The sequence below is a fragment of the Sylvia atricapilla genome, chromosome 1, assembly GCF_009819655.1.
Source record: "Sylvia atricapilla isolate bSylAtr1 chromosome 1, bSylAtr1.pri, whole genome shotgun sequence".
NCBI lineage: Eukaryota > Metazoa > Chordata > Aves > Passeriformes > Sylviidae > Sylvia > Sylvia atricapilla.
The window spans coordinates 80,251,585-80,263,797 of record NC_089140.1 but is presented as its reverse complement, the minus strand read 5'-3'; the positions used below and the strand labels follow the sequence as shown (position 1 = coordinate 80,263,797).

The window sequence follows — 12,213 nt, the reverse complement described above, 5'->3', positions numbered from 1 at the left end:
TTTTTCAGCTAAGACAGTCAATTCTTGAATTCTGGATTCACAAGATAGGATCTTAAGCATGGCAGAACACAAACTAGATCACTCTGGAGGAGATGCTCAGTTATGTTCAGCATTAGCTAATTCTTGCCAAAGGCATCTTAAGATGCAACACGGACAAGGATGACATGAGCTACACAGGAAATACAACTTCAGACAGAAAGAAACTCAACATTTCTATGAATAAACCTTGAAAACTTTGAAGTTTGGTCAGAGACCAGACAAAGTGCAATCATGGCTGGGGGCTCACTGTATTCTCTATGGCTATTGGGTTCAAATCTTTTGAGGGAAAATGGAGTACTAGCTGACAAAGATGCTCCAGTCAAACACATCATGGTTGGTTAGTCAAAGCCCTAAAATCAAAGGCTGATGGTGGAAAGCCACTCAGAAGATAACTTTAGCTATCACTCCCTCCTTGGTCAGATGAATTACAGAAATATACAAAGATTTGGGTTGGAAGGAACCTTAAAAATCATCTTTTCCAAACAGCCCTCAACATGGGCAGGGATGAACTATCCTAAAAGCTGACAGGGACTCAACTAATCTTGTCTTTTTCCAAGGAAAGTATATCCATCACCAAATTAATTATTCTTACCAGGATCCAGCACTCTTAATGAATAACCTCTATTTACGACATGAAGCTATGTAATCTAGCAGCCTCTCCCTCTGTTAGGAAATGGAGGAAACACACTAAGTCAGGCCTGCGTACAACAAGCTTCTTTACTTCTTGATGATCCATGCAGGACATTCAGAGGGGATGAAGGCTAGAAAGTGTCTCTTGCCTACAGAGGGTCACAGCTGTGTAGAGTTCTCCAGATAAGGTCCTAACCCTGTGTAACACTCCCAGTTCTGCTTATTATGGGAGGCCATGTTAGGCCATGAAATATTCTATTATGTTCCTAATACAGGTGGCTGAGATATGCTCAGCCAGGTCACGCAGGTATTTTCCTACTCCTCTTTTCAGCCGAAGATGCCGAACATGCACTAGCTAGTAAGCGTATTATTACCTCAGCTTCAATTCTGTTCTTTCCCTCCCATCTACAAAACCCTTTCTACATAGGATTTATCTTCCTCTCTTCAGAAAATGCCTCCTAATATTCCACTATCAAGACGTTTCCTTGGCTTTTTTCGTGGTTTTGCGCCAAGATAATAAAACGAAAAAGCGTTTTTCAAGTAGCCAAAAGTTCCTTGTGGAACTTTATTAGGAGTACCCTTCCCTTCCATTACTTCAGTCTTCAAAATGACAAACTAAACATGTTCCTTTACCCAGGCCCCTGCCCAACTACACTCCTGCAAGAATATCCATCTTCCCTAGCTTAACTAAACATTTCCCAAGTGGCACTACAGAAAATCTATGCTCAGAACCCTGACAGGAAATACAAAGACGTCAAGTATCATCTAAGAAAAGGTCAGTAAGCAGGTTATTCCAGCACAATCTGTTTTTGGAGAACTCATGTTGCAAATTGTCCTATTAACCATTTACTACCTTCATGTCTTATATTATCCTTTCTATCAGTTTATGTTGTAATGTCCAAAGAGCATTTTGATCAGTGTATCTGTAAATTTTCTTTCACTTAGTCCTTCCTTTCTCCAGACTAGAACAGCCCCAAATACACAAAGAGCTGTCATCTTGTTCCCCTCCACCTTCTTTTCCCCCACAAATATCTGAAAGAGTCCAGCTCACTCTCCTTTACAGAACATGCTCCCAGGACTTTGAAGAGCTCACTGACACATTTTGGTGATCAAATGTAAACATGACTGCCTTCCCACTGAACCAGGATGCTCAGGGAAGTTGTGGGTGAGAGAAAGACCCCATGGAGAGGTGTCATTTCACTCTCCAGTGACAGGAAATCTGCCCTAGTATCAGAGGGTCACAGCTTCTTCCCCACCCTTGCTTTCCTCCCAGAAAACACTCTGAACCCAGGGACAGCTTTAGGGACAATCTATGATCAAAAGTTTTTACTGCCTGAGAGCAGCACAGCTGGCTAGCTGATAAAAGGGATGCTTTGCACCTGGATTGCACGGAAACCATAAGGGGCCGTAAGGCAAAACACAGATATACACTATGGAGGAAGTAAATATAGAAAAGCATATGCAAAAACTTCCTCAGTAAAGGGAGGATTTCATGAGATTTCAAACCACTTGCATTCAAACTAATACAGCACTTTTCTATTACAGCATCGTAGAATGGTTTGGGTTGGAAGAGATCTTAAGGATTAGTTTCAACCCCGTCATGGGCAGGGACACTTCAGTAACACACTCTAAGTTGCAACTTGATGTACTTACCAAAAATCTATGTGATCCAACTGGCAGTTTCATATGCCATGCCTTATAATTGTAAGATTAGTCATCAGTTGGTCCTTCTCATTTCAGCATATTAAATTGCGACTTTTGCTTCTAACCACTTATGATAATGTATAGTTCCATGAATTCATTGTCATTAGACAGTATCTCTCTGTCCTCTCCAATACCACTTTTCTAAAACCAAAAGGTATTCTGTTCTGGGTCCACATCTATGTGATCTTCAAATTTGACCCTACAATTACTGAAAAATTGCCTCACTTATCTGCCATGATTGCTCACAGAGCAAATTTGGCCCAGTGTAGCTTCTGGCAGCTGCTACCATTGACAAATGATGTGTTTCACCTATGATCATATGGCACAGGCAGACATGGGCAACCTCTCCACTCGAGCTTCGTCCTTAATAAAAGGTTGCTTTCCTCAACTGCCCATTTTGCCATAATGAATCTTCCTTCTGCCATGATGAGTTACTTTTGATCAGAGACACCTGTGCTGTTTTAAAGAGAGTGGGTGCACACAACAACCAAAAAGCCATCAGATATGCCAACAAATGAATGTTTATGTTACTGATCAGCCGCATACTGACGTTCTGCATCTCAGCTACTCCATCAATTCCTAACAGTTTCTGTGCCACAGCAACTGGAAAGGATGATGTTTTCCACCACAGTAAAAATGAAGGCCTTGCTCTCACTCCCCTTAAATACCCAAAGACCATGATGAACGTAAGATTTCTGTAATTTTTTAATCAATACTTTTTCAACAAACGTTTCCATGCTACTGCATAAGCCTTGCAACAGGGTTTGAGACTGAGAAAGCTGCAGCTTTCACATGTGCCTTCTCTGCCCAGTGCACAAGCAAGACAAACACAGTCATCCCACTTTAGACTGTACAGCACAAAAAACTATTTTCACTGATGCCAGAAAAGCCTGAGTGTCAGAAATTGGATAGAAGCGGACCTTGCCTTTGCTTACACTCCCCATCCCATACAATAGCACTCTCTTCTGCTCTCAAGAAGTGAGTTTGAGGCCAAAGACCTATGGCACAGAATCACACTGCTGCCAACTGAAGAGGACAAGAGGAGTACATGAGGACCCCACTGAGACCTGAAGGCAAAAATGGGTTGTAATGGGCAAGGATGAGACTTAGCCTCACTATACACCCTTAAGATCCAAAAATGTGGATGCTTAATTGTTTTTATGAGGCCCTATTCTCTTCCTGCTCATACTAAATCTCATACTAAAGAGAACACAGATAAACATAAGCAAGCATAGGAACTGTAGTGCCAACACTAGTTAATGTATTTCCATTGCTCTAACCTAAATTCCATGAAGTCAGGTTCCCAAAACACTGCTCTTTGCCTTCATACATTCCATTGGATTTAAGTAGCCAAGAAAAAATGGCAAATTCCAGTTCCTTGGCTTAACCATCCTTCTGCTAGGGGCACAGCAGAAGTTGTTAGCCTTTTGATAACTTTACATCCTTCCTGTGCTCCTGCTCAGTAGGCATATAAACAGAGACATTTCAAATTCTGCTCTGATGCTTAAGAAATTTCTTCTAGTGACTTGCATACGTCAGTTTGGATCCTGGCCTTCTCAGGTACACTGCTAAAGTTCAGGACCAGAGGCCAAAAACCACGTGTGGCTACCAAGCCACAGCACAGGCCTCAGGAGTCCCCAGAAGCATGTCTGATGTTACATTCACCTAAAATCCCAGAAATAGCCACTGCCACCCGGTTTCCCAGTCATCTGGTTAAAATATTTCCAGCTTTATACAAGTTGAACTCATTTTCAGCAGTGCTGCACACTGATGCTCTTTACCCAAAAGGCTTGTTAGTCTGCAGTGTTATTTAACAGCCCTCTGAAAGATTATCAGGAGGATCAGTCAAACAATGTCCCTTAGCAAGAACGGGAAGCAAAAGGAAAAGTGGTGATCAGTGAAAGAAGAGGACCCATGTTTAGACATGCTTCTGGTGTCTGCTCACACTGGGAGCCAACATCATCAGCTCAAAGATGCACGTGGGGCTTCTGTATTTGGCTCTTATCGATTATTCTTCTTCTACAAGCAAATTCATTTCATGTAATCTAAATCTGAAAGATACAGGAGCAAAAATCACAGCAACAATAACCTATTTCAAAGCCATCCGCCTTATTCCCTCTGCTTTCCTGCTGTGCACTGTCCACTGTGGATACCTTTTCCAAGCTGAATTTGAGCACTATTGTAAAGGTTTCTGTTGCAACAATCAGAAACATAACTATTGCTAAAGAAATAGGTAGAATAAGTGAAAAAGAAAATCAAAGTGTACATTGATTTGTGTATTTGTATCAACTCCAAACCAATACCAGCATATCTAACCTCCAGGTTGCAATGTGGAATCAAGTAATTTTGTATCAGAAAGACACCAAATTCTGTGTTCTGATTAATATTTGAAATATTTCTGGATATTACTCAAAACCTTCCACTTCATTTTCTTATCTAAAAGGAGGAGCCTCAAAAGCAACAAGAGTAGAAGGAGAAAAAAAAATAAACCCTTATGACTGCAGTGTCTGTCCCAGAACAATAGAGCATGAACAGTATTCTCATGTGCAAAGGCTCTGGCAGCAGAAAAAGGAATTTTCCACCTAATAAAAACAAAGAAAAAAAAACTTAGGAAAAAGAACTATGGAAAACTACTTTGGTTAAAATTAACGAAGCAATTTGGTTCTCCCTGTAGAAGAGATACTCACGGGATTCTGTAAAAATACTGAATAGTTACAGGAAACAACTGAGTCTCCTTTCTATTATGATCAATCATATAGATGGTCCAAGAGCTTATCTTAAAGCCAAAAAAATTCCAAACATTCTTCTTCCTCGCCTGTCCAAAAAAGTACAACGGCACATCACACCTACACTATTTTATTAGTGTCTCAGGTGAAGATTTAAAGGCACAGGCAAGTTTTAATTCCAGGGTGGATTTAGATTCCCTTTGGCTGTAAGCTAACAGTAATGCAGCTCTTCTAGCACAAATACAAGTACACTGTGATTTACTGGAGACCTCTAACATTTAACAAGATAATTTTTTAAAGATGGCAATGAACTAGTGATATATAGATAATCTGACATCTTCAGGCAATCAAACGGAAACATCAGTCCGTGCTTATCCCATACAAAGATGCTTAAACTGTTCTGAGCCCCTGTGATTGCACACTGACATGCTCCACATGTCAACACTCACCATCAAATAGAAGTCCTGCCATAAACCCCAACAGGAAACCACGGTTCAACACGTCATATGCAGTGAAAAGCTTACAGAAGGAGAAAGGGTAAAGGAAGGTCCTCAGCAAAGAGAGAGATAAGCAAGGCAAAACATATGAAGGAGCAGAAGGAACCAATTAAGACGCTGATAAACTTAGAACTCTTTGCTCAATAAACTGTGGAGAACATATTTTATGTATTAACCCATGCCACATTTTTATAAACTGGTGTTATTTTAATGTTGGTATTACACTTGCATACAAACAGTCCTACTCGGAAAGGAAAAATTCTTTTCCCTTTTGATTTTACAGGGACTTGAAAGAAGACTGTAAACACCAGGCTGAGCACTGAAGTTTTCAACACTGGTAGCAGCAGGGCTGTCCAGAGGGATGCTGCAGCTCTTGTTTCAGTGGAATGTGTCACCACTACAGGAAAGATAGCTGTGTAATATTTTTTTCCATCTAGCAGTATATCAAGTGATTCATACCAACATTCACGTCTTAAACTTAACCTTTTACTACAGTTTATAAAATACGGTGCAGTCCTCAAGCACGATTGTTACCCTTTTAGTTTTTTTAATAAGGCATTGCATAAAACCACTTTCCATTGCTTTACGCGTCCCTAGTCTTCCCTAAACCTGGATGAAGAGGCATGAGTGGCTTTGTACCACTGGGGCTGCTCCCAGCCACATAACCCGAGGCACAAACCACCTGAATAACACACTTTGACTGCCTCCTTTCCCTTTGCTCCTAAATAAACTCAGCACTCCTCCAGTGCTGTCTGTCTGATTCTGCCCAGCCGGAGATGCTTCAGAAGAGCATGAAGAGTGGGCACCTGTGCCATGACCTGCCGCCTAAAAGAGTTTTCTCATGTTTCTGCTGCTTGCTGTCCTACACACTCCTCCTTCCAGAAAAATGGGCTGTTTTGGTGAGTTTGGCTCCCAGCAGCACTCTGAAGCTCAATCCAGGTGTGGAAGCTGCAAGAAGGTATTTACAAACTGTGCTTTCTGGATTTGGATCGCTGCTTGAACAGACGGTCGAATATGCTTTGGAGCAGCGCAGAGCACAAAACTACTTCTAAAACTGTAACTGCAGATCACAGCAATGAAGCAGCTAGACTAAGAATAAACACAGCAAATGTACACTCACCAGAACCACTATATACACATGTACACACACACCCATACACACACACTTGGCAGTGGCAGCAGCTCAAATATAACTAGACTAAAAGCCATTTCTGAAGACGTTTCTAAGGTTACTCGGTTAAAACTGAGTCATTGCACGCTGTTGCATGTCTCATTTGAAATTCAGGATTAAGTCTAAGAATTGCCATCTTTATACTTTCAAGTTGTTTCATAATCGAATTTGTTAGGAAATTAATATAAATAATGCCATCTCCTAAGTAAAGTCTCACAAAGATTATGTTTTGGGCCATGTATGTAACTTTTTATTTGATTTTTTTTAATGGGTCTTATCTGAATGTGTTCTCTTTTAAATATCCAAGTCTGGCACTGATACAGTTTGGCTTGTTTAGCACACTGAAACCCAGTAGTACTAATGAACTAGATAGCTCCAGGACAAATTTATAGTATCATGCAAAAATAATTAAAACAAATGCATTATTTGTGTTTCTAGTAATTACTACAAATACTTATTTTTTATTGCCAGATATAAAAGGATTACTTAGTATAACATCATCCCTGTGATGACACATACATACCAATGCAACTTCACATTAATCACAGCAGGCAAACCATCAATCAGTGCAATGTGACAACTGTTCTCCATTTTTCCTCCTCCTCTCTCTCTCTGAAAAGCCCCAAAAAACTTCAACTTATTTTGGATGTTTTAAACAAGAAGCAAAACCACAATTTATTGAACATTAGCTCTTCAAAACACAATTGCTTGCTCTCCTTCTCAGTGGGTTTGATTTCTAACACAATGACTGAAAAACTGCTGCAAAAATACAATATACTTAGAGCTCAAATTCCAAACCTATTCTGAGCAAAAATACTAACTGAAAAAAGAAGGAATTAAGATTGTCTTAGTAGTATCTGTAACATCCGATCCTGGCTATCTCTAAAGCATATGCTAATTTTAAGCCTCTGAGTAGTCCATTGGCTTCAGTGAATCCAGTGAAAGTCTAGAAGATTAGTCAGGCACTTAACACTGCTAGCAAATGTGTAACTCCAGGATGGCAGAGGCCACGGAGGAACATGCATAAGAATGGTAGTGGAAAATAAGGGGTAGGAGCACACAATGGGAAACCTTTGCAAAAGAATAGATCATGTGATAGAGCTCCTTTCAAGGACTACTTGAAAGCCATGTCACCACTGTGGGGAAAAAAAAAAAAAAGGTATTTACTAACATACTGTTGCTTACACTGAGTCTTTCAAGTAGCAATAGTCTCTCACTCCAGGTCTGCCACCTAATACTTATTCAAGTTACACGATTTTCCATTTGTTATAAAATAAAACAACAAGGGTTTTTACGTACCTTAAAATTAAATCCCTAAGAGATGAGTGACCCAGTAGAATGTTACATTTGTTCTGATCAGCCCAACACTTGGCAAGGTTAGTGTTGCTTTATCAATTTTTTACAAACTCAACAGCAAAGTCAAATGGTCAATCACTACTTCCCTCCCATAGGAAACCCCCCCACAAAAATACATCAGCGATTTTCTAAATGCATTTATCATCTATAGGCTTTTTCTTTCACCAAAGCCATAAATCAGTAAATCAGGCAACGCCCTGCAGTAGGCTTTAAAAAGATTCAGGTTAGGCAAGATGCAGAAGTCTTATCAAAAGCTTTTACTTAAAAGCAATCCAAGAAAATGATTGTCAGTTCTTTAACTTTTATCCAAAACAAAGTAGAAAATCCTATTAGGAATGTCTGTAGAAACATTATTGGCCAAGGAGGCCAAAAAAGCCTAAATCCACGTTTCAACTGGGATCTAGCCCATGATGAACAGCTTTCTGTAGCACCTGAGAGTCATTATGCTGGACCTTAACCCCTACACAAAAAAAGTTTTGTTATCACAGATTTGATGCTGAAATGCCATAAAGATGTCTTCTTAAAAAACCACAACGAAACCCTCAATACAAATTTCAATGCTAACAGTCCATAAGCAGGAAAAAGTACTGTTCCTGTTAGAAACTTCCCAAAGGAAAGACTTCTATCCAAGAACAAAAGTAAGAAAAATCAGGCCAATGTTAATAGCTCATAGCCACAGGTATCTATGTTTTAAATCGATTTTTTCTCAGTTCCTCTGATGTTGACAGTTCCATCCATGGGATTTTTAGACTCAAACAACTCTTGTTATAGGATGAAGTTAGAAAACTCCCTAAAATACAGAGTGTGTGGCAATTCTAAATTTCCACTGTACAACGGCAGTATTTAGTATCTGTGGCTAACAGTGTGCTGGACTACAGCAGGAAGAACTTGTATTAATATAATTGCTAAATAAACCACCTAGTATTCTGAGGCTCAGTATTTGACGACAGGCTTGATACAAGCCTCCTGAGATCTTGAATTTTATCTTAATGATACTGTCACTTTATTCATTCTGAAATTAAAATGTGGTGTTATACATATATATATATACACTTATACATATGAAGATATAAAGTTTTAAAATACCTGCCCTTTAAACTGGAAAAAAATCGAGCAAATAGTTCTCACAAGGAGATGGATCAAAACTGTATTTTATTATTATTTAATTCCATCTGTGTGTTTAGACACACTGGAATTATATCCGATTCTGACAACAGCTGGAGTGGGGGAAGGGAGGTGGGTGAGAGGAGAAACTGGGGTGAGGTCTTCACCTCAATAAGAAACTTGTGTACTTGACTGATAAACTCAAACTTCTTTATGTATCCTATTTATCTTCAAATCTATTTATGTCACACAAGAGAACATATGAGCATAGCAGCTGTTACTATAGCAATGAAACTGGAAATTTTGAGAACACAAAAAACCCACCCCTGAAGGATGCTCAGTTTAGCAAAGAGATGGTTTAGAGAACAGCGCACCAGTATCTCACTTCTAGGATCTGCTCAAAGTCTGCGTTTACAGAGACATTAAATCAGCTGCAAAAGCCTGTTCCCCAAAGAGCACTCGGAGCCAGATCACCGCTACCTCTTACTCGGCACGACTCGGTACACCGGGAGTTCCTGCTAAGTAACCCCAAACTTGTCAAGTACGCCTGAGCCGCCCGTAAACCCGGGAAAGAGCGATCCCCTGCGAAAGGCTGCGAGGTTCCGATCGCGGCAGAGAAGGGATTCGCCATAGTAACAAACCCCCACCCGCGGTGCGGGTCACAGCAGGCAGCGCGGCGAGCCCCGCAGCCCGGCAGCACGCACACCTGCCGGCGCCGGGGAGGCGGGACGCGCCGGGACAACTCAGCTACTTCGCCCAAGCAGCGGCAGGCGGCCTCTCCGGGCACGACCCGGGATGAAAAGCACCCGCAATTCCCCCAAGCGCCGTTCTTGCGCCAAACGCCCCCGCTCCCTCCCTCCCTCCCTCCCGTCCTCGGCCGGCGGCACGGCCCCCCGCCTCTCGCCCCCCGCCGCCTCCCTCCGCGGGCGCGGCGCCACCGCGCAGCCCCGGCCCCCGCCGCGGACCCGAGGCGCTGCCGGCCGCGCTTTTACCTGCGAGGGAGCCGGGTCTCTGCAGGGTGGCGGTGGCGTACAGCTCCTGGGAGTGCTTGCTGTACTGATCGGCAGCGTGAACCAGCCGCTTGGTAGGCGACAGGGTGGCGTAAGTGCCGATGGTGGAGCTTAACTGGTGGATAGGAGAGGAGGAAATGTTAGACTGGACGGTGGGCGGGGAGGTCACTCGGATGGGGGACGGCGACAGTCCCGCCGAGGAGACGACGATGTTGATGGGCGAGCTGGTGCTGTAGGACTTGGCCAGGCGGCTGGGGGACTGCTTCGGGGAGGAGAGGCGCTGCGCGGTGGCGTAGGCGGCGCCCTCGGCGGCGGAGCCGGCCCGCGGCAGCTTGGTGGGGGAGCCGCCGGGCTGGGCGGGCAGCGGGGAGCTCACCCGCTGCGCCGGCAGCGTGGAGCTGGCGTAGTAGAGCGCGGCGGCGTGCTGGGGCTCGGGCAGGTGGAAGGCGCTGCCGTGGCTGGGCGCGAAGGGCTCCCGCGGCTGCGGGGCGGCGGGCGGCGGCGGCGGCTCCGGGCCGCCCGGGTGGGCGCCGCGGCCCCCCGGGCCCTGCTGCGGGAAGGAAAGGCAGAGGCGTCAGCGGCGGCGGGCGCCCGGCTCCCCCGGCCCTGCGCGGGGCGGGGCGGGCCCGCCGGCCGGAGCAGCCCCCCGGCCGCACGCAGCCCCCTCTCTGACCTCGAACCGGGCCGGCGCCCGCGGGATTACGGGAGGCGGTAATCTGCTAAAGCATTCCCGGCCCTTCAGGGAAAAAAACAGCCGCCGGTCGGGCCGAGAGCCGTCGAAACTCCTCCCGACGGCTGAAGCCGGCGCTCGGCCGTGGGGCACAGCGCTCCGGGGCTCCGCGTCCGGAACGCGCTCGCCCGCTGACCCCTAAACCAGGCAGGGTTTAACCCCGGCCCAAATACTTACGTACATACACATACACAAATATATACACCCGCGCCCCTTTATTCTGCATACATTAGAGAAGAGCGGCCGAAGCCTCGGAAAAGCCTCTAATGGAGTAACTTTCCTGGGTTTCCAGCAGCGCGGCTCCCTGCGAGGACAGTCGGTGCAGGGGCGGAGCGGGGGAAGCCCGGGCGGCACACGCCAGGCGCCGCGGGCAGCACGGAGAGCGGCCGCCTCGGCCCCGGTTACGCCGCACGGAGGGGGCGGGGGGGACGGGAGGAGCCGCCGGGGCCGGGCGCTTCCCGGGGCCGCATCCAGCGGGGAAGCTGCATCGGGAAGGAGGCAGAGAGCTCCCTGCGCCGACCCGCTGGCCGCGGGCAAAGCAGCGCTGAGTTCCCTCTAAGACCAGCAATTAAGGGGGAAGAGGGAGCGAGAGAATATCCTCGGGAGATGCTGCCTATGAGAAATTTCGGTTCTGAGCCTGAGCTGCTTCTGAAGCCGCAGAGGATGGAGCTCGCACTCACACACAGGCTGCTCCTCCCTTTATTTTTTTATCGGGGATCTTAGGCTCAAGAGATCATCTGTGAGTCTGGTAACATTAAAATCCTCTCATAACTGCACCCTGCAGTGAGTGAGAGCTCAGCGCTCTGTTGAGAGATGCACTGTGGGATTCAGATACTATTTTTTTTTTCTGGTTATGCGGGGGATTTACTTGAAACCTCAGAAAGTGCTCTGGATGCTCAGAGTTGATAACATAGTTTGAATCGGCCTGCCCAGTGTTTTGCCCAAACACACACACACAGCTCTCAGCTACTGATTTCCTTAGCCAGAAGAAGCTTTAAAATGTGAATAATGAATTTTGTGACTCAATTCAAAGGGATGTTGTGAATACCAACAGCAGCATTGTTATACATTGAATAGCAATGTGGTTTTTCAGTAGCATCCTATAAAAAAAACAAGTGGGCAAAAGCACCATGTTCCTGGTATGAAATTGCATTTATTTGCACTAGGATATTCAATAAATGATTTTGGCATGAACTGAGGTCAATGTAACTAATAGGAGCAAAAAAATAAACAAGATTCAAAATGC

The 12,213-nt window shown here is 44.6% G+C and overlaps 1 protein-coding gene across 3 annotated transcripts in view; it reads right to left on the bottom strand.

Moving 5' to 3' along the window:
* The window catches only part of CTNND2 (catenin delta 2), a 633,671-nt gene that overhangs the window by 258,768 nt on the left and 362,690 nt on the right, over nucleotides 1–12,213 (bottom strand). For 2 of the 3 annotated variants that reach the window (XM_066326477.1, XM_066326484.1), the window contains one exon: nucleotides 10,220–10,787. In XM_066326477.1, the coding sequence (XP_066182574.1) occupies nucleotides 10,220–10,787 (568 nt within the window). The remainder of the gene's footprint in view (nucleotides 1–10,219; nucleotides 10,788–12,213) is intronic. The other variant, XM_066326491.1, reaches the window with a different exon arrangement.